At 39.5% G+C, this 22,120-nt stretch overlaps 1 protein-coding gene across 4 annotated transcripts in view; it reads left to right on the top strand.

Annotated features, from left to right (window-relative positions):
* ASAP2 (ArfGAP with SH3 domain, ankyrin repeat and PH domain 2) overlaps positions 1–22,039 on the top strand; it is a 115,616-nt gene extending 93,577 nt beyond the window's left edge. For 3 of the 4 annotated variants that reach the window (XM_014517314.2, XM_025197595.1, XM_025197593.1), the window contains 9 exons: positions 379–446; positions 1,278–1,391; positions 6,469–6,724; positions 10,577–10,735; positions 12,012–12,180; positions 12,505–12,572; positions 13,984–14,090; positions 17,233–17,355; positions 19,234–22,039. In XM_014517314.2, the coding sequence (XP_014372800.1) occupies positions 379–446; positions 1,278–1,391; positions 6,469–6,724; positions 10,577–10,735; positions 12,012–12,180; positions 12,505–12,572; positions 13,984–14,090; positions 17,233–17,355; positions 19,234–19,308 (1,139 nt within the window). In that variant the 3' untranslated portion in view covers positions 19,309–22,039. The remainder of the gene's footprint in view (positions 1–378; positions 447–1,277; positions 1,392–6,468; positions 6,725–10,576; positions 10,736–12,011; positions 12,181–12,504; positions 12,573–13,983; positions 14,091–17,232; positions 17,356–19,233) is intronic. The other variant, XM_025197594.1, reaches the window with a different exon arrangement.
* Positions 22,040–22,120: the final 81 nt, after the last annotated feature.

The following is a 22,120-nucleotide window of genomic DNA, read 5'->3' as shown; positions in this document are numbered from 1 at the left end:
ATACCCCAGTGTATTTTATCCCTTTTCTTTTCAAAATTATGAAAATACTGATTTTGCTTGATTCAAGTTTAAATAAAGGTTTATGTGTATTTTAAACAATTGTTTAAAACACCAGCTAGTTAAAATTTTCTCATATTTATCTGATCTTCTTTAGCTGTGTGTATATATAATGGAGCTTTCTGGAAACTGGAACATTTTAATACGAGGCATAGCAAGTTATTGCCATGTGAGGAGATTAACCTGAAGAAAAAAGACCATTTGTAGGAATAACTTCATTTAGTTTATGCATTACGTAATTGCAGGTTTTCCTCGTCTTTAATGTGTATGTCACTTATGACACATAACAGCATAACTTTCTTTTCTTACTGAAATATGTAGCCAATGAATCTGGAGAGACGCCACCTGATATAGCTAAACGCTTAAAACATACACACTGTGAAGAGCTGGTAAGTTTTTTACTGTTGGTAGGCTTTTAATAAACAGAATTATTTCTGAATTTTTAATAGTGTACAGCTGTATATTCTGTGAGTATACTGAATATTTTTTAAATAGAATTCTGGCAAGAAAGACTAATGAATTATATAGTCTTAAGTAAAATCTGCATTTCTTTTTAAAGAAATTTTGGATACCTTGTGCGCCTCTATGGAATTTGGATGGCTTAGGGATGGGTAATATCATATGTAGATCTTGTCCTCTGCCACCACTTTGAATCTTGCATAGGCTGGTAAAACCTGGTTTAGAAAGATATCAAGTAACTAAATAGGAGTTAGATTCCTAAATTCCATAGAAATCTGTTTGTAAGTGGGTGCCCAAGTAACGTTATGGATCAGGGCTGTAGAGCTAGTGACTTAGGGGAAATGAGTTGTTGCAGTCCAATACCACCTTGGCAAGGTGTCCATCATTTCAAATCTTCTAATGTGGTTAACTTCCTTGATTTGGCTATCAAAGTAGCCAGGCTAGTGATTGAAGGAAATGAGACCCGAATTATCCTTTCACTTGACTGGTTCCCTTTGTAATATAATTAATGAGTGCTGGTGGGTAGTGAAATGGCAATTTGCCTTTGGTTTACTTGCTCTATAACTAAACAGAAGACTTCACTACTGTTCAAGCCTATCTTCAGGAACTTTCTGAATACCTGACATTTTATATTGGGAGACAAATGATCTTTGCACTTAAAAAAGAGAGAACTTTTTTTCCATACCCTTGAAGAAATGGTATTTTAATTATTCATAATTGCTGTTCATGACATTGTTGTTAAAAAATCTTTGTTTCTTTAGCTTACACAAGCATTATCTGGAAGATTTAATTCTCATGTGCATGTAGAATATGAATGGCGGTTACTCCATGAAGATCTGGATGAAAGCGATGATGATGTGGATGAAAAATTACAGGTTTGTGTCTGATACTATATAGTCACTTTTACTGCCTAGTAGGATGCAGAATACTACAAAATTAAAATGAATAATAAAATGAAATTGCATTTCCAGCTAATTCCCTGAATTATAGTTCATTCCTCTTTCTCTCCCTCGCTTCCCCATCCCCCTGTGGTTTTTGAGTTTGCTTTTGGGAGCAGATGTTGTCTTTAAGGTGTGAATGAGGGCTACTGAACCATTTGTAGATTCTTTCTTTGCCCAAATTTGTTATTTTAGTAATTGAATCCTTGCCCTATCTAATTTATTTCACTAGATCAAGAGTTTATATATCCAGGACAGAAAGCAGAAGCCAATATAAAAGGCAAAAAAGGTGCCTCCACAAAATGCAAGCAATTAATCACAGAATCTTTACACTCTGTGAAGTCAGTAGCTTCAATTTTGCTATAACTTAAGTAGAGTTTTCACTTCAATGGAACTAATCCTGTGCATTAAATTTGCCATGTTCATCCATCTTTGCAGGATTGGGGTTTTTTGGTTCTGAATCCCCTCAGTAAAGGGAATATTGTATTTACTAGAAGCTTAGAAGATGGAATGGGTGACATTTTTAGGTAAAAAGTATCTTAATGGCATAAGAGACTGAATCTTGTTTTCAGAAATTACTTAGCCAGTTAGGGTCAGATTTTTAAAGATATTTTTAAGCATCTACAGGCGGAGACAGACACTTCAAGGAGATTTTGAAGTTCCCAGTGATTCAACTCTTGTTGAAACGCCAAAAACCTGTTAGGTACCTCAGTAACTGTGAAACTTCCACTAGGTGTTAATCTGTATGCTATGTGCTTTAAGGACCTTTAAGATTTCGGAGCATTTAGGACTTAAAGCTCAGATCCTCAAAAGTATTTAGGCATCAAGCTCCCACTGTGTTCACTAAGAATGTTCTGGAATAAATATCCATTTCCTTCCCTGGAAGATCATGTCTATAAAGATACTGTCTGCATAGGATTCTTATTCTTGGATTTTCACTCCCTTGGCACAAGAGACATGGAACTTCTCTGTCACTTATGGTATTCTGACATTTGAAAGCAGTAGAGTGCCATTAAGTGGGGTGTCATCCCTCTTCAGTGAATAAATGCTGTTTACTGAATGTTTCCCTTGAGTTTCTGCTTGCATATTTTCAGGAATAAGAATGAACTAAGAACTGGGGATACCTAGGTTATTTGCTCCTGTTCTTTACCAATTCTTGGTAAAGTTTCACAGCATGCCCTTGTCATTATGTAGCCTTAGGTGTAATTTTTTATCATAATACATACAATGACTTTTTCAGGAGTGTCAAGCATACAGCCTGTGTAGCCCTGCGAGCTGGCCCCTGGTGCTGTCCCTAGGTTTAAGCAGACCCACACAGATCATGGCGTGTGCCAAGTCAGCCCTATGAGCAGGGCCTGGAACAGGCATGACACCTGCCTTGGCTGCTCCAGGACTTATACTGCATGAGCAGGCACATGTGGCGCAAATCCCAGAGCAGCTGGAACAGGCGCCCTGTTCAGCGCAGTCCAGTAGGGAGACATGTAGAGTGGATCCCAGAAGCGCCACATGCAGTGCCCTCCTAGATTATACTGCACCCCATATGGTGCCTGCTCTGGGGATGTATATACCGCATGGTGACTGCTCCAGCCAGTCTGAGAACTGTGCTGCATGCAGAGCCTGCAAGCACCGCATGCAGCGCAGGTCCTTCCCAGAGCAGGCACTGCATGTGGCACAGTACAGCCAGGGCAGGCACTGCATGCAACATGGCGCCTGCTCTGGTTGGCCTGTGATGTCTGCTACAGGCCTCAGCTGGACTGCACCACATGCAGCGCCTGTTCTGGCAGGTCTAGGATCCAAGCTACATGTAGCTTGGATTCTGTAGCTTGGATTCCAACTGGCCGAACCTATTACTGGATCTGGTATGCTGGGGAGAAGGGAAGGGTCCGTGGGCTCTGCTGTTCTGTGGGGACAAATAAGTTTAATACGCCTGGACTCCATTGCTCTCCTTTGTACAAAGAGCATTGAGAGTGTCCAGTGAAAAGAACTGTGTAGGAATGGAGCAGCATGGTAGTCAGATTCGTGTTGCTACATAGACTTATCTTTTTACTTACGCAAACCTTGCTGCTAGCCTGGTACATTATGATTTATATTTGATGTATTCAGGCATTTCTGCCATAATCAATACCCTGGTTTTTTCTTGTTCCATTTATCCTTGTAGCTCTGGTGCCACTTGGCCTTGGTACCATGTTTTTCAGTTGTCACCTCTTCTGTTTTTTGGCTGGACTTCAGCTCCACCTCTGAGGAAATCATTTGGTACTCTGCAGTGAGGCTAAAATAATAAAACTAGTATTTCACTGCCCACTATTAATAGGCTTATACTACTGGGACTTTTGAAAGAAGATTAAGGACTATTAATCACAGAGTAATGTCTGTAAGTACATTGACTGTGCTGCTGAATATTGTTGCAGTTAGGTTTGCCATGGGCCATGTCAGAATTCTGTTTATAAATGACAAGCTGTCAGATGGAGTTATCTGTAAAGAAGTCAAATAGTTTTTCCAATTACTGATCATAAGGGTCGCTTCCGAAATTTTGTTTTTTAAAGTTGAGAAGTGTGTCATAAGTGAATATAAAATAATAGAAAGGAGAAGGTTTCAGAGTAAGTGAAGGTGTGGCTTATTATAATTGGCTTCCATTAATGACTTTTATAACTGTTTTATAACCAGTCAGGGTGCTGTGCATTGATAGTCATATTTGACTAATTCAGTCTAATCATAGGATATATTCTGAGGAAAATAGCTCGCTTGTTCTCTGTACTATTGGTATAAATGTGTATTTAGCATAAATACTAATGCTCTAAATGACACTCTAACATTCACACCCACAGTTCACCAGCTGTGTAACCTTATTTCTAAAGGCACATTTGTATTTTCTGAGCTATGGAATGTTACGAATACAATTTGGTCATGTGCTGGGCATACGAATCCTCAACTGTATCTATTATAATTATTAGAGCACAATAATTACAATGATTATCACTGCAATGAGAAAAATAATGCTGAAGTTTATATAGCAAACAGATGACATTCTGCAAGACTCAGAGTAAACTAAATGGGGCACTTTTGCTTGTGTGCATGGGCTGAGCAACATTGTCCCAGCTGTCCATCAATCATGTCCCTGAACTGAACTGGTTTGTCTCTTAGTAAGCTGATGAGAGGCTTGGGCTCATATACTTACCATGGACCATTGTTAAAATTTTACCAACCCATTTTCAAAAACATATTTGTTGTGTAGGAGCACATTTTTCATTGGGCTTATTAGGCTGATCAGTCCCACAGATATTTCTTTAAATTCAGACGAGGATTCAGATTTAGACCAGGATTCTGTGTCGAAATCTGACCATGATGCTCCTGCATCATAGCAAATGCATAAGCGCAATCATTTTTTGTTTGAAATGCAATCTAAATTTAAAACTCAGTGTATACAGTTGCTTTGTAGTCTGACAAAGAAGAAAGAACAGCTTGAAATCTGCATCTGTTTTCAGGCAAAACGCTTTTAAATGGAATTAAGCTTTTCTAAATTAAAATTCTGACCATTAGGACTTGGAGCTTTCTAGAAGTGCTTTAAACTTTTTTTTACAAAATAAATCTAGTCCATATGATTGCCAAGGTAACCTCCCATATGTGAAATGAGTGTAAGTTAATGCAGTTCTTCTATGGAGGCCTAGTCCCCACTTACCTGCCTCTGGTGGCAGACACCAGTAATCACCACCCAGCTACCAGAACATACATAGCTACAAGCCTCTACTAGTTCCCTGTTGCAGCAGCTGTGCTGTCACAGTGTGGCACACACTCTAGGAAAAGGCCATGGCAACTGGCAAAAGTGAGGGATTGTTTATGTGCCCCTTGTGCTCACTTGCAGACAGTGGCAGAAATCTTATGCGTCTCAGCTATCGCTTCTCAGTACTCATAAGAAGCCAAGAGTAAAAAGAGTTCAAAGTCTTGTAAATAGTGCTGCTTCTGCAAAGAAGTCTGATCAGTTGTGCAGTGCTGTTTGGTAAAAATTTTAGTAGTTGTAGGTGACCTTTATCTTAGTGGGCAAATTGAAAACAAAGGCTAGATAAGAAGCCTCTCAGTAGCCAGGAGACTGAGAACGATTACTGCTTTTCCTTCCTGCTACCCATTAAAGCCTGAGGAGCTTTTGACTTAGCATTAATTTTACTACAAGGTGTCTGATATGAAAGATGGAACAAAGTTCAGTGAGACCAGCCTCGCAAGGCTCTTAGTAGTTTGTAGTATGAGGCAGTGTCTTTTCAGCTAGTTGCTGCCCCTGGTCAATAAAACAACTCCCCTTAAACATCTGTCTCTATCTAGTAGCTTTAGCTTTCTGGCTGTTAGGTATTGGGCCTGGATGCTGGAATCAGCCGGAGGAGAGCTACATTACTGACTCACTATATGACTTTGGGTAAATCTTATTCTCTCTGCACATTTGTTTTTGCTCATTCTTTTTTAGTCTTGTCTGTTTAGATTGTAATTACTTGTGGTAGGGAGTCTCTCTTACTATGTGTTTGTATGGAGTCTAGCACAGTGGGATCCCAATTTCAGCTGGGGGCACCTTTGTGTTACCATAATTCAAATAGTAAACAGGTGGTGGTGATTATGATGAGAACAAAATGACACCAGAAAAAATGCAGGAAGGTGTGCTATCAGATGCAATAGAAGAAGTAAGGGGAACACTATTGGAGCAAAGATAGGACCAAAAATACAAGAGATTAAGGAAGGAAGTATTAAGCTGCTTTTTAAAAGCATTGCAGAGTGGAGTGAATTAAATGAGACAATTTTGTTAAAATTAAACACAGACACAAAAATCAGTGCACAAGAGTTTTGTTCCTTTAAAACTGCAAGAGGGGAATGTGGCTTTACTGGGTAGGTTGGTCAGGGGTGGTGGTGACATAAGTGCAATATCTTTCAAGATGTAATAGTTATAAACTTCTCACTAGCATGTGGTAGTTAGTCCTGCTAAATATATTTAAAGCAAGTAGTATAATATCAGCATGTAATCTTTTGTTGTTTTTAGCAACCCAGCCCTAATCGGAGAGAAGACAGGCCTGTCAGTTTCTATCAGCTGGGATCAAACCAACTTCAGCCTAATGTAGCATCTTTGGCAAGAGATGCAGCAAATATTGCTAAGGATAAACAAAGAGGTTTTATGCCTAGTATATTACAGAATGAAACCTATGGAGCAATACTCAGTGGTAGTCCACCTCCCATTCAGCCTGCGGTACCTGTTACAACAAGCGCACCTCCCCTACCTCCAAGGAATATTGGCAAAGGTACTAACGCTGGAAAATATCATAGTATTTTAGAAGAAATGGGATCATAATATTTTTTCTTACATTTTGAAGATTTGTTTTACAGTTCCGTTGCACAGGTAGGTATTAGAGCTATTTTTTGATGACTTTTACATTTGGGGTGAATCTGCAGAACATATTCCAAGCTTGATTTTCATTGTACATGGTAGTGAAGGAAGAAAGTATTCCGCATTGTGCTTCTGCTATACAGAACTGCTATACATGCAGAACTATTCTGCTATACATGTCTACAAACAATTGATGAAGCTCACACGCACTTATAAGAAGTGAGTAACAGATCGGGTGATTTAGAACAGAAAGAGCCTTCTGCATGTGCCATTTTTCATTACGTTTACTTCATGAAGGTTTCCATCTCCCAGGTAATTTTAATCAGTTTTGAAATTCTTTAAGTATCTAGCGTATGTAGTAATATTTCTTCTTAAAAATGCCTGGACAGAGGAAAAGCATGCTGCATAATGTGAAGGAAGTTTAACAGTGATAACCTTGCAGAGACTTTTCTAAGATCTGTCCTAGGAAGTGTTGAAATGAAAGTAAAATATAAATAGTACAACAATTTGGGTAATTGGGTGGTTGAGGGAGTTGGTAACTGGCCAAAACTTAAAACTGTATCAATACCTCGTTATCAGGGATTCTGGCTTTCCCTGATAAAAGAAAACCAAAAACTGCAAGGTCTCTGATAAAATATTGCAAGTTCCCTGATAAAAACCCCAAAGCCTGTGATTAAAATGAAAGGCCTCTCACTTCCCCGCCCCCTCCCCCCCAGTTCCTCCTTGGCCCTGCTGGTGCCCCATGACTCCCCTGCCCTTGGCAGGAAGTGGCAGTGGCTGCTGAAGTGAGCAGAGCCCAACTCCTCACTGCTGCATGCATTCCTGGGGGGCAGCGGGGACCTGTGCCCCCCAGAGTTGTGCATGGGGTGGGGGCAGGCACAGGCTGCCTGCTGTGGGCTTGGGCTCCTGCCCTGCTGCCATCTCCTGGGGCCTCCACAGATGAACCATTCGTGGTCCCATCCTGCTCCCCACCAGGGCCCTGCGGCTGTGCATTGCAGCCCCAAGCCCCATGCACTGTTTGGCTGAGCAGCAGCCTCAGCCCCCTCCCCCCCTCCCTCCCCCTCCATGGGAGCTGCTTTTTCATGTGCATATACGTGCACATGGTGCGCCCTGCCTGGCCACCCTCCTCCCACCCCCTCCCACTCTTGCAGGCTGGAACTCTGTCAGCCTACAGAGAGCTGTTTGCAAAACTGCAAAATCCATGGGTTTGTCCTGTAAAATGAGAAATCCACGTTTGCCTCTGGTAAAGGGTAAAATCTGCAGTTGTCTCCGTTTTTCCATGGGAAACAGAAAACCCGGATCCTTGCTCATTCCCTTTTTCCAAAGGTCTGAGCAAAATTAATAGGCCTCAGCCCTGTTCATAGGGCTTGTAAGTAATACAGATACTTTTATTACAAGAGCTACTATTACAGCCAAGGCTGGACTTCCCTCTTACTTTAAGATATAGATCATGATGATGCGACAACCTGGAGAAATTTTTCAGTGCCTATCTTTATATATTGCACTTGTTTGGTGAATAAGAATCTATGTCTTTTATGCCTTCAGCAATCTGGCATCTTTCCTGAATACCAATATATTTAAAACATATAAATGCCAGTAAATACTGTTACACATATGTAAGGCCTTTTATCCTACAGAAGTTTGGACTTGTTGTGTTGGGATGTGTGTAGAAGACTTATCTGTCCTGTAAGAGTCAGCTTGCCCTCTGTAGGGGAAACTGTCCTTTTCTTGGGATTTGACTTTATTAACAGCTAGATAAACAATAAGATAGCATAAAGTACATAACTGACTGGATACAGGAATGGTTTCTGGCCCTTTTTTGGAAGTGTAAGGGTGTTACCAAAGTTAGAGTACAAGACTTGTACTCTAGACTTGAGGTTGGATGATCACCTGTCTGGGGTCTTGTGAACCCAGCATTCATTCCTGCCTGTGGCAGGGGGTCAGGCTAGATGATCTGTTCAGGTCCCTCCTGACCCTAGCTATTATGAAACTTGATATAGTATGGGTTTTATCTGGTCTGGCAAATTGTGCAGCTGTGGTATGAGCTAGCTCAGGGTTGCATAATTTTGCATTTCTTAAAAAGGATGGTAAGATACTATAGGAATGGGAGCACCCAGTTTGGAATACACTTCGACTAAACAGTGGACGTGACTGGTAAATTAAAGTAACGATTTTGTTCTTGGACCAAATTTTGTTCCTGAGCACCAATAGCATTTTACCCATTGCCACTTAATTAAATGACCAACATAATTTTTTTTTCCTTGCCCTCACCCCCACCTAAAACTGTTAGGTAATAGTGCAATATTGCTTATGCCAGGAAAACATTCCTCCTGGGTTAAAATAAAAATATATTAGCAGTTGGTTTCATTAGCCTCTTTTATTTTGCTCGTCTAGTTGAACATGTTTCGAATTATTACTGATCTTGTTTCTTATTAGCTGCTGTTATTGTTATTATTATTATACTCCTAATTTTAGAATGCTCTTCAAATCTTCTAATCCCTCTGTGCCTACGCTCCATGAAAACTGATGCTTTTACCTACTTCATATTTACTATATTTTTCATCTTTCCTTAATATGGTAATCACACATTATGAGTAGGCAAAAATGATATGCCAGTAGCCTGATTGTTTGTTCACAGAAACAGAATTTACAATGTTTTGTAGTGACATGGGGAGAAAGCTCTTGAGACTTAGAATGTGGTAATTTAGTAAATTATGGTTTAAGAGTTGCTTCTAAAATGCAAAAGCAATGCTATATATGTAGGTGTTGTAATTGTTGCTCCTACTTTGGGTGAAACTCAGAATTGCACTTTTATGGAAGGTCAAAGTCAAAACTGATGTTACCCTTTTGAGTCAGTGATGTCCACGAACCTTCACATGAGCTGGAGTCTGTCCCTTGTAGTTTTTGGAGACCAATAGAGCTGTTAGTCAGGAGTCAGTGATGTTCATACAATTCAATTTCTGATTTCCTGTGGATAAATTCCTGCCCTTATTACTGCTAGCTAGCCTCAGATTCATGAGCTGTGAAACAGATTTTAAAATTACCATATTTTGTAATGCTGATCTGAGACACATGTTTACATAGCTAAATAGTAGGCAGGGTTCAAATTACATTTTGACTCTTGATGGGGTGGGGTCTGCAAAAAAAAAAAAAAAAAATTAGGCTGCCCATCTCAGTGCCCTAATAAAATTGGAGACCCCCCCCCCCCCCCCAATCACAGACCCCCCCCCCCCCCCGGCGTTTTGATTTTCAAATCCCCCGAGATCCCCTGTAATTCAAACCCTGATAGTAGGGATGCTTTAATCAGAAACTTCTGTTGCTTTCAGTCCACTGTGATTTATCTTTTTATAGTCTTCCAAGAAGGTAGTGATTTCTGTCAGTTTATATACAGGCGACCCTCGCCATTCGTGGGGGATATGTTCTTGTATCCCCCGCAAATGGCAAAATCCATGAATAAGGCACTGCGTTCATACCCTGAGCAGCTGGTGGGGGGCAAGGCTCTGGCAGTGGCAGCAGCGGGAGCGCTGCAGGAGGAGCCCAGCAGCAGCAAGCATGGAGCTCCCAAGGAGCTCCTGTAAGTGTATAAAGTATATTTAAAATGCGGGTTCGGCATTCGTGAATATTTGAAACTGCGAATGCCAAACCCGCGAATAATGAGGGTTTCCTGTACTATACAGGGATGCCATTTTTAAAAAGGCAGGTGTGACACTTAACACTTCCTGTATCTATGCAGTAATAATAATAATAAAGAATTCTCTCCTTTTAGTTCAGCCTTCAGTTCTTGGCAGTGGTGTTCAGACAACTTCTTCTAACACAATGTGGAAGACTAATTCATTAGGAGTGGAAAGTATAAGCAGGCAGAGATCTTCCTCAGATCCACCAGCTATTCATCCCCCTGTGCCACCATTGCGTGTAACGTCTACAAGTATGTTCTCACTTTCCTCTTTTTTTCTCTCCTAATCATGGTTGGCCACCTTTTTCCTTTTTCACACCTCATGTTTCTCCTTTTGGTGATTTTTAACTCTGGCCTATAGTCACTTATCCAGCAATTTTTATTTTATTGTATGAATGGTCTTATCTAATATTCCAGAGGGGACTGGCTGGTATAGTGCAGTTTAACAGGAAATTCTTTCTGTTACGAGTTTTCTAAATAGAGTTTTAATTATTCATCTTGCCTTCCCTTTAATGAGAGGTTTTAAAAAAAGAAGTGTTCAAAATAATGTTGGTGCTATACCTCTCAATGTGTCACCTCCACAATATACTTAATTTTCACTAGTTTTAGGAATACAGACAGTGATGTGAAAAGTTGGGGGTGATGTAGTATAACAGTTTGCCAGCCTCTGGCTGTATTTCCCTAATCTTGTTCTAAAAGTCTTCTCTAAAATCATGCTACAATTAAATGTCCTCAAAGGAGTTCCTCTTTCAAGTACTTCCCATGGAATATTGCTCACTTAACTGAATTTCCGTAAAACACAAACTGTAAGTCTTTGATTCAGCAGGGAAAATAAATGTGTTAAATTCATCTCTATCTAGCAAAGCACTTGCAAGATCAGTTATTACAACAGTAAGGCAGTTGATCTTAAATTTCACATGCAAAGTGACATCCTTTGGATGGACTAGAGATTAAGTATGGGCCTGACCAAAAGTAATTCAGAACTACTTCTAGAGAAAAGGCTGGGACACTGAGTGTTTACCTCGAAGCAAGTGCTAGAGCAAGGGTTGGGACCTGTGCTGGCCTGTCAAACAGTGACTTGTAACCTATGAAGCTGGGATGCCAGTGGCAACTTGGGAGTTGCCAATTGGCAGCTTGGTCCAAGGACAATTTGGTGGGAGGGGGAGGAAGGGAGGGGAGGGAAATCAGTGGCATTTGGCCTCAAGGGAAGTAGGTTGCAAGTGACAGACCAAGCTGCATTAATTCAACCCATTGCTCCTAAAGGTTGCAATTGCAACCCCCTGTGCTTGGGAGCTGCTTCTGGTCCTGACCTCTAGAGAAAGGTTCTTATTGTGCAAAGGAAGAGTCACTGCCATTGGATGTTATAATGTTTTTTTTATAAATTACGATTAGTAAAGTACTACTTTGCTTGGAAATAAATCATATAACAAAGAAATAGTTGAGATTCTAAGAATAAAAATTGAATAAGTAAGAATAAATAAGAAGAAAAGTTTAATTCCACCACCTTTCCATCTTGCTTTTTTTATAGATATGATCTCCCCAGCACCACCACCTCCAGTTGCAAAGACAGCCAGTGTTATAGAAGCTTTAAATCATCAGTCAAAACAAGTACAAGCTGTTCCACAAGCTAAGCCTATACCACCACCACTGCCTCCACAACCTCCCAACAGAATCTCTCAAAAAAAGCCTTCTTCTGGGTAAGTGATGCCATTTTAGTATTTAGTTCATGAACCACTGAATTTCTGTGGTCCTTTTCCATTGTATTAACTGCTCAGATGGACTAGTGATATAGATCTATTGATTTAGTCTCACAAATCTCACAAATTTGCTATTCACAAATAGCAAAACAGTAGTTTTTACAGCAACATGACTGTTACTGTGTTTCTAAGAGCACAATAAAGGAAGACTAGGAGTCTTATTTAAACTTGGAAAATAGTTTTAACATATATTTACTATCTATAGAACTTTTAAAGTTCTGATTTATTTTCTAAATAGATGAATGTTTAATTTCTTCTAAACAGGGCTGACAAGTCATCGCCCTTAACTAACAAAGGGCAGCCTAGAGGACCTGGAACTCTGCAACAGTCTGGTAAGTTCAGTTTGGAGGCATTTGATTTATTTTTTCTTAGTGTACTATTGTTATAATTTCTACATTCAATGTAACTGGACTAAACTAGAGGCAGGAACAAGTAACTGTCTTCAGTTTTATTAGTTTGTTTCTTGTAGGTGCTTCATGTCACTTTAGCTGTTTTAGTTGAGTCCCTGATTCTAGCTGATCAGCCTTCTGGGCCAAGTTGAGGTCATTGGGGCTGTACAGCTGCCTACCTATGCAGAGGAACTTGCAGAAAGAAGGCTTGTGCTCGGTTTCCTTTGTTGTGTGTGTGGGTTGTTTGTAAAAGAAGGGTGGGGAGAGAAACATTGTGAAGGGATCAGAAAACATAATTAGAAAAAACATTGCCTTGAAATCATGTAGCACCATTTCTGACTCATCCTTTAAACCTACTGAATTTCAAACTGATGTTGTACCTCCCGAACCATATTTTTCCTTCTGGGCAAGTAATTTAATTGTAGTAATTTAATCTTAATAAGACACCCAGAGCAAGGTAAAGGCTTTCTGTGTGTGGTAATGATGGAATTTCTCTTTCTATTACCTGTATAAATATTAAATGTATATATTTGTTCATTCATTGTCATGAAGACACTTCTTCTATTCGTCCTCTTGACTGCAAAGCAAGGGGAATGTCCTCTGATCGCCTCATGTTCCTCACTCAAGGGGATTTTTCTGTTTACTCCGTTGAGGCCAAGAATCCCACCCCTAGGCCTAGTAAAAGGGTACAGATCTGGATACAGCTTTGCAGGTAGTAAAGTGAGCATATCACAATGTGTGATCCTTTTCTTTCAATGTAGGCAAGTTATAAAAAGATGGCACTCTAAAGTGAATGAGGAGAGGACATGGAGAAGTGTTTAATTCTGCTGATTATCTAATCTGTCTCTGGCTGGGTATTTCCCTCATTTCCATCACTGTACTGCTGAAGCTTTTAACTAACAGTCTTTAGGAGTTGCTGTACATAGGGAAGGATGGACAGAAAATCAGTTCAGGAATTAGGGTGAAGCACCTATAATGGAAAAATTGAGGGAGACAAAGGGCAATTTTTTTTATAGCAAGAATGGACTGGTTTTAAGAATATGATGGTTGCCATATATAAAAAGGATCTCACACCGATGTGTTCGCTTTACTGCCTGCAAAGTCTTATCCAGATCTGTATCTCTTTGCTAGGCTTAGGGGTGGGATTCCTGGCCTCAATAGAGTAAACAGAAAAATTCCCTTGAGTGAGGAACATGAGGCTATCAGAGGACATTCACCTTGTTTTGCAGTCAAGAGGAAGTATAGAAATGTCTATATATGAAGACACTTCTATACTTCCTCTTGACTGCAAATCTATATCTATCTATCTATACAAACATGTCCCACTTTAAATTGTTTTCCTTGCTTTGAACAGGAGAATCTACCTGTGTATCTGAAGCTCCTGTACCACAAACTGGTTCTGCAGCTAACACTTTGACACAGATCCAACCACCAGCACCAATGCCAAGGAAATCGCAACTAGTAAGTAGGAGACAGGTCTAGGTCAGGTTAAAAAGTTACATTGGACAGTGAATAATGGAAATCTTGATACAACTTCCCATATATATTGAAGTAAAAACAAGCTATAAAACTGAACTGTAATTAAGACTCAGCCATTGTTGTTTCATTAAATATGCACATTTTGGAATAGGTATTTCTGAAATGTTGCCTTTTCTGAATTTCCTGATTGGTTTATATCTGATTTAAAGTAGAAACAATTGCAGATATAATGATAGAAATGTTTTGCCATTTATAAAATACCATGACTTGATTTATTTTGTTGATTCTGCCCAGTGAACTGCAGTATTACTGTCATTGCACACATTCCATTCCATTTTGAAACCTCAGTAGTCAAAAACATTGGGAGTGTATTTATTTTTACAAATACACATATGTGTAGTAATAACCTTCCATGCAGCTAAATTAAGTGGTATCATTCTGTAGTTCAGGAACATTGATGTTAACATGTATTGGTGTTGGTGCATGTGTTCACTCATATATGGGATGAGTATCTCTGAAGGTAAATAAATTGCAGTACTAAAGATGGTGAGCTTACAGCCTGAAGCATTAGGGTACAGTTCCTTACTCTGGGAATGACCTGCTGAGAGACCCATTTCACATCTCTGCATCTCTTTTTTCTTCCCATCTTTTTAGTCATGCCTATTTAGACTGTAAACTGTACAGGACTGAGACTATTTCTAAATCTATGTGTACAGGGCTCACACAGGGGACACAGGCTGTCCAGCAGGTGTCCTAAAAACTGCTGTAATAAAAGTAACTAATAGTGATAAGTAGAAAACACATGCAGTTCCCTTTAATCATGCTTATAAAGAGTAAGCATGCAGATGTGCTCACTGATAGGTATTCATCTTTCCATTTCTGGCTGGCTTGCAGACCTACTGAAATTGCAATGACCTCTGGAATTTGTCACACTCCACTATTAGGAATACATCTTTTCTCTTTTTAGACCTTTTTTTCCTAGTTAATTAAATAGATTGCTGGCTCATACTATGTACATCTTTGAATATTTTGGAATCTGTCTGGTGAATCTGAGGTGGGTAACTGTCCTGATGGGTTTCATTGCCGCTCTCTGATTTTGCTGGATCACAGTAACACTTCACCAGTTGTTCCTGTGGTTCAAGTGTGAAACTATTGAGCCATTAAGTTAAGCTTCTTTTGTCAGGTTTGAAATGGCTCCTAATGCCTGAGTTTTCTATGCAAACTATAACCTTATTTTATCCCCCAGTTCTCTTTAAATATGTATGAATATACTTCTCCAGGTAAGTACAGGGGAACAGTTTGCTTGCCACGTGGTTCAGTTTTAATTTTACACAACATGGATAAAACATCTGACTCCTGAAACAGCATTTCAGTCAAGGGAAGTCTGGCTTTCTGGGAAACCAGCAGGGTAGTTTCTTCACAGTCCAGGACGCAGAGAGGAAATAGAAGCCTGAGCGGCAGTGAAAGTGCTTTAGTTGCTGAGGTACTAAGTCAGTCAAACTAAAGCACCTTATCTCTGAGGCTTTCGCTGACCTCTCAGCTAAAGAGCTTTAGCTAGATCAGTTCAACTAAAGCACTTCGGTTAAATCATCTATCCAGCCTTGCTCTCCAGTCTTCTGTGCCATATGTTCCCCTGTCAGAAGATTCTGGGGACCAGCCAGCAATAGGGAAAGCCTGGGCAACTGGTCCAAGCCTGCACAGAGTTCCTGTTGTACAAAGACGATCTCTGAAATGCATGTGGCCGATAGCACCTTCTTTAGAGAAGAAAGGTTTTTATTACCCATTTATTCTGTGTGTTTTATGTGCTTGAAATTATACTGTAGGTACATGGCCCATTTCCCTGGGCCTTTGGGTCTTCTAGGACTAAAGGACTATTAAAATTCCACTACCTTTCAAAGAGCAGAACATGTGTAATTGCTCCTCTTTGAAGGTAGTAATTAGGTGGTTGTTAGGTGCATCCCTGCACCCATTCAGCTTCCTCCTTGTGCTGGAAGATGATTCAGCAGAGAGGGAACAGACTGCATTAGAATCACTATGCAGTGTTGCCCAGTAGCATGATCTAGAAATGGATTACAAAGGAGTGCTTCATCTGCTAGGAGGCAGCTAAACACTTTTGTCATTAGAACACAGGGAGATCTTTCAGAGTTTCTAGGGTCGGAAGGGACCTGAACAGATAATCAAGTCTGACCCCCTGCCCTGGGTAGGAACAAGTGCTGGGATCATAATACACCAGCCAGATATCTATCCAACCTCCTCTTAAAGACCCCAAAGTAGGGGGTCTTAAAGAAGGGAGGGAAGGAGCAGCCCGGTACCTGCCCCTTCTCTTCATATAGCAGCCTCTGCCTTGCTTTTTCCTTCCTACCCAGTCCCAGGGCAGCTGCCTAACGTCTGCATACTGTTCAGTTCCAAGGCATTGAAGTGGCACTTTAAAGGACTGTGCAGCAGCACTGTCCTACGGATGAGTGTTTTGCATGTGGGGAGAGGAGCAGGAGAAATGCTTTAAGTAGTATTTCCATTATATGACTTGGGAACACTAGTTTTCTCTCCCCACCCTCAAGAGGTGACAAAGCATCTCACAGGCCATATTCCACAGACCTCAAAAGACTTAGTGGGGAATTACTTTGGAGAGTCCCGGACTGGAAAGATGCAAAACAGGTCTAGTAGAGTAAACAAGGACATGGTTAGTACTCTTCTAGATATCTCCTTGTGGTACTGCCAGTGACAGGCTCACTGCCTACTTTTGGACCAGTCACTGACGACTGGTCATTGTTTGTACAGGAAATGCATGTATTTGTCTTTTGAGGACTGGGAGGGTTAGTTTTAATGTTTAGCCAGTGCTCTAAGTACAGTTAATTAAGCTTTACTGAAATTAAGCTTAGTAATGGATAAATGTGTGCCACCTGCTGGTGAGATGGAGCACTGCCTGGGGCTGCTCTGAGGAGCACTTTAAACCCAGACTTGGGTGAGAGCTTTTTGTGCAAGACAGCAGTCTAAATGGGTACCTGCAAAGGGTAACCGTTTTAGGCAACTACTTCATTTTCTGTCTAAACTGGTCCAAGTCTGTTTTACTTACCTTTCTTTTGTTGCATTGTATTACTTGCATGTATATATTTTTTTCTTGCAGTCAAAAACTAAACCCAAGCGAGTAAAAGCAATTTACAACTGTGTAGCAGATAACCCAGATGAACTAACATTTTCAGAGGGAGACATTATTGTTGTTGATGGTGAGGAGGATCATGAGTGGTGGGTGAGTATTTTCTCTTCTGCATTTTCAAATTAAAGCATGCCTATATTTTCAAATACATTGTTTATGGGAACAGTGCGAGCCTACTATACAGGTGACAGAATATATCATCTTTTATGGGTATAAACATCTGCAACCAACAGCCCAGAATCTCTCATTTAACTTGCTTTACATTCCTGAGTCTTTTGGCTGACTGACTGCTTATTGCCTATTGTCTGAAACTGGTTTTATAGATTCTAGTAATGAAATAGCCAACAAATTATCACAAAGAACAAATCATTCACTTCCAGAATGGGGCTGAGAACAACAGTAAACTAAAGGATATGTACTTCTCGTTTCACCAGTGCTTCTGCACTGAAAAAAAAAATTCCTCTAGCGCAGAGCTTTCCAAACTGTGTGCCGCAACACATTAGTGTGTCAGCGGCAGTGTGTAAGTGTGTCGCGCGACATGCAGAAAATTTTGCGGAAGGGCACTGCGGAGCTCCCTTACTTGCGTCTGCTTCCCTTGGCCCCTCCCCCGGAACTGAATTACTGTGTCGTGAAATGATGCATGTCTAAAAAGTGTGTCACTGACATAAAAAGTTTGGAAAGCTCTGCTCTAGCGGCACATAAATGCAGAGTAGCCTGACTCTAGAGGACCTTGTACTTCCCACAAAATGAGATCAAACCTGAACTCAGCTAATTTTTTAGCCTCTCTGATGACTTAGCTTCTGCTTGAGAATATGTGATATGAGGAACTCATCTACAGGACCTGGGAAATCCTAGAATTCTGATACTGTTTCTGTTTTGAGAGTTGTACTACAGACCATAGAAGATGGCTTTTTTTTGGTTGATTTTGGTTCTTGGCTGGCCTAACATTACTGAGGCTAGGAGCTCACAACAGGAGGCCTCTTCTGCTCCACCCCTGAGTTGCCACAAAATAATTCCATCCATTTATGGATTTCCACTCAAAGCTAGTGCTTCCATTTCCTATTGACTAGGAATCTTATCTACTTGCTTTTCAAAATCTAATCAGTGAATACAGGGCCCTAGGAAAGGTGGTTACCTGTGAAAGCTTTTGTTTTATTCTTGTTCATATTGGGTATCAAAGAAGAGTGCAAAACTACTATAACAAAACTGATTGTAACCTTTTTTTAGGATGCAGGCCAAATACCCATGTTTAACCTTTATTTTTCCTTATACCATTTGGATTTTAACTCGCGGGGAGAGGAAACTGTTTAACAGAGTCCTGGAGGAGCAGGGGGCTGAGATATTCCAAAGTGCTTTAAAACTCCTGTGTGCTCCACCAGGGGCAGCACATGAAGAGCTATGTTTTGGTTCTTCACCTGTTTGCTTTGTCCAGAGGCTCCTGATAAGGGTTCACATACAACATGAGGTTGCTGGCACAACAAGAAGTAGCTTTATTAACCTAAAAAAAACCCCATTGTGCAGAGGTGACAAGTTTTTAAATTCCTTTTGGAGCAGGAACTCTCCTTTGTGTGTTCAGTGCCTGGCACCAGTGTTCCCTCTAAGCTGCATGGCGTGCACAGCCATGCATGAGCACACCTGCGCAGCTTAGAGGGAATGCTGCCTGGCACAGCAGTGGCCTCATTCTCATTTGGGGACGTCACATGGTATTAAAAAATAGTAATAACAGCTACAATTTAAATCTGTATCAGAGCAGTAAATCATGCACAACCCTTGTATTATTTTTCTTTTCTGTTTACTGTATTAAAAGTTTGGCTCAATAACTGAGACGCATGGTGATCTGTCCTAATACATGGGCAGTTCACAGGAGCCTGATAGGCTTTAGCATTTGCTTTGATGTTAATATTATAATTCTGTTTTTGAGAATATGCTGAATTTTTGTAACAGGAGAAAACCAAAATTATGTCTTTCCAGATTGGCCATATTGATGGGGATCCTAATCGTAAAGGAGCTTTCCCTGTTTCATTTGTGCACTTTATTGTTGACTAAACTGCTACTGACAAATGGAGAAACTTCTCATTTCCAAATGCTGTAGAAATCAAATTTGCTTTGTTTCATCTTCCCACCTGCAAACTCCTTGCCAGAATGCTTTGGAGTCCTAGGTACTGTAGCTGACATGTCATTACAGCAGTTCTGACTTTGGAACTTAAAAAGTTTTTTTCTGTATAAATTTTTCCATTAATTGTTTACATTAAAAAAATAGTTACTCCTATTATCTTTTCCACGGTGAACTGAAATACATTAAAACAGTAAAAATACATGGAAATGTGTGAACACTTAACTATTACAAATATTTTTAGTTTAAATTAATTTTCGACTTTTTTAACCTGGAAATACCATAGTTCAGTGTTGTATCCTCATCCTCACTGAAAATCCTAAGATCAAAAACAGGACAATGGATTCAGTTAGCTCTGTGTAATGTTTGAAGTGTTAGAGCCTAAACCTGCACGTTGCTGAGTACTTCTGAGTCTGGAACATTCAGCACCTGGCAGTATCAGGTTTTCATAAAAGAAAAGGCATCTAGTGCTGAAAAAATCTCCCTGAACTCTGAACTTGGGTATCTTGGCCAGGTAAAAGCTAAGAAATCTTTCAGATCACCATAACAGGAGATGTTTCTTTCAGATTTGATGTAGATATTTGCTTAAAGTTATCTGAAATCTGTGTTAGATGTTGAACTTTCTAGTTCTAATTTTGTGAGCTTGAGACCTGTTTCATTTTCTATGCTGCATGTGTTCGTAAGCAGTTTCGAAATGTCCTTTCCGTATGTTGCATCCATTTTCAATCATATTTGATGTGACTACTGCTGGTTAATTGAACCTATAGCAATATTACTGAGTTACTAAATTAACTCAAGGATATGAAAACTGCACTTCCTGAAATGTACTTAGCTAAGGATGATGGATTGCAGAACATTTCTTAAAATTGTATTATGGTGTTTAATTTTTGTATTTGAATTTTCTTAGTCACACAGGAACATGTTCACATGCATAGAACATATTTGGTGGAACACTTAAATACTGTACTAAGGATATGTTATCTGACAGCTCACAAGTACACCATGTTACGTCCTATTTCATACAATGTTTTAGGTGTGCCACTACTACCTTGCAAACAAATATTAGTTTGCTAACTCACTCTGTATTTATATAATATAGCCACATATGGTAGCTACACTGTTGTTAACCTTGTTTGTTTACTAATTTGTGAAAAAGGCTAAGCCATTCTTAGTTCCCAGTTGATTGATGCAGTTCTACAAAACATTAGAAATCCAATGTCATTTTGATGTTTGTATATTGCAATACTGTACCGGTTTTTTTTGCTTATGCTACAGGAAACAACTGATGGCATAGGATTAGAAAAATCAATGTCTAGGTCACATTGGCTTTGATCACGTTTTGTGACTATTGTATCTCTATATTTATCAAGAGAACTTTGAATTTCTGACAAATGGTGTATAAATTGGCCACTTCGTGTTTAGGGACAAAAAACAGCCCAATGCATATGCTTATATTAAGAAAAATCAAATGGCATTAATGCTGATACAGTCAGACCTACCCTTACATCACCATTCCTAAAATGGTTCAGTGATAGAGAGCCTGGTATTGTATGGGTGCAGCCAGATACACATTTAACTTTCGTTTCTTCTAGCAGCTGTTGTTGCAGTCTATGTGAGGGAATAAACTGGAATGTTTCAGGATACTTGTGTTGCAAATTTTGAAACTAATTAGTCTGCATTTTCAAAGTTCCCAGTAAAAATGATAGAGTAATAGTTTAGCACTACCATTTTATTCACTTACTGATATGTTCAGTTTGAGACACTTTTGTATGTTTCTATCCCAGATAGAGTCTAGAAAGTAAATGGGCATATTATTTTGCACAGTTCTCCTATGTACAGTATTTTTTAACACAGAATCTTATAGTATCTGTAATAGCCTGCAGTCTTTTATATGGCATCAAGGTTAAATATTGATGCAAAATTAACTTCAGTTGTGCTAAAAGGTGTACATGTTCAGATGTCACAATCCTAATTATGGTTATTAGTTTTCTGAAAAGTTCTGGTTTCTCATTTTGTGACTATTTGGTGGCACTGACTGTGCAGGAAACTAAACCCTTAACTATCCAATGATGAATTTATAAGAAAAAATGCCCTTGGTTTCAATAATATGCTTTCGCAAGGTTTGCTCCTCCAGCAGAAAATGCATTAATTTTGAAGACTGTAGATACCTATTTATAATATAAAATCAAGAATATCTGATTCAAAATTTTAACCTGTGTCAAAGGTGACTTCAAGAGATCGTGATTCAAAACAATCTGTGTCTAGGCAAACTATTAGGTTGCTGTGTTAACTGTTGAAAAAGGAGCAAATAACATTTAAAATGCAGCTTAGAACGCTACTTGAGATGTATAATATTCAATTCAGTCGTTTTATTATTTTGTTTAGTTGCAGAGCAACTGTATATATTGTATAACCTAAAATCAACTCTTATTTTCAATGTCCTGAATGCAGTGATTTATAATTAGAGCATGATTAATAAAAGAATTTACTCTTGTTAACCAGTTAAGTGACTGGAAAAATAAAACTACTTTTAAAATCAGCTTAACTTTGGCCTCTCTTTGTACAGTTTGTGCCTCCGAAACAAATAAGCTGTTCAAAGTAGGAGACTATACATGCAGCAGCTTCAGCACTGTGGAGTATGGTCATGTGTATGTGCACTTAGAGGAACGCTGAAGCTCTGGGATCTCTCAGCTGTAATAAATCCCATAACCATGTACTTTCACACCAGCTACTTTTGGTATGTGG

This window comes from Alligator sinensis, unplaced genomic scaffold (assembly GCF_000455745.1).
Source record: "Alligator sinensis unplaced genomic scaffold, ASM45574v1 scaffold866_2, whole genome shotgun sequence".
Classification (NCBI taxonomy): domain Eukaryota; kingdom Metazoa; phylum Chordata; order Crocodylia; family Alligatoridae; genus Alligator; species Alligator sinensis.
Note: the sequence above shows the minus strand (reverse complement) of the source record. Positions and strands in the feature narration are given on the sequence as shown.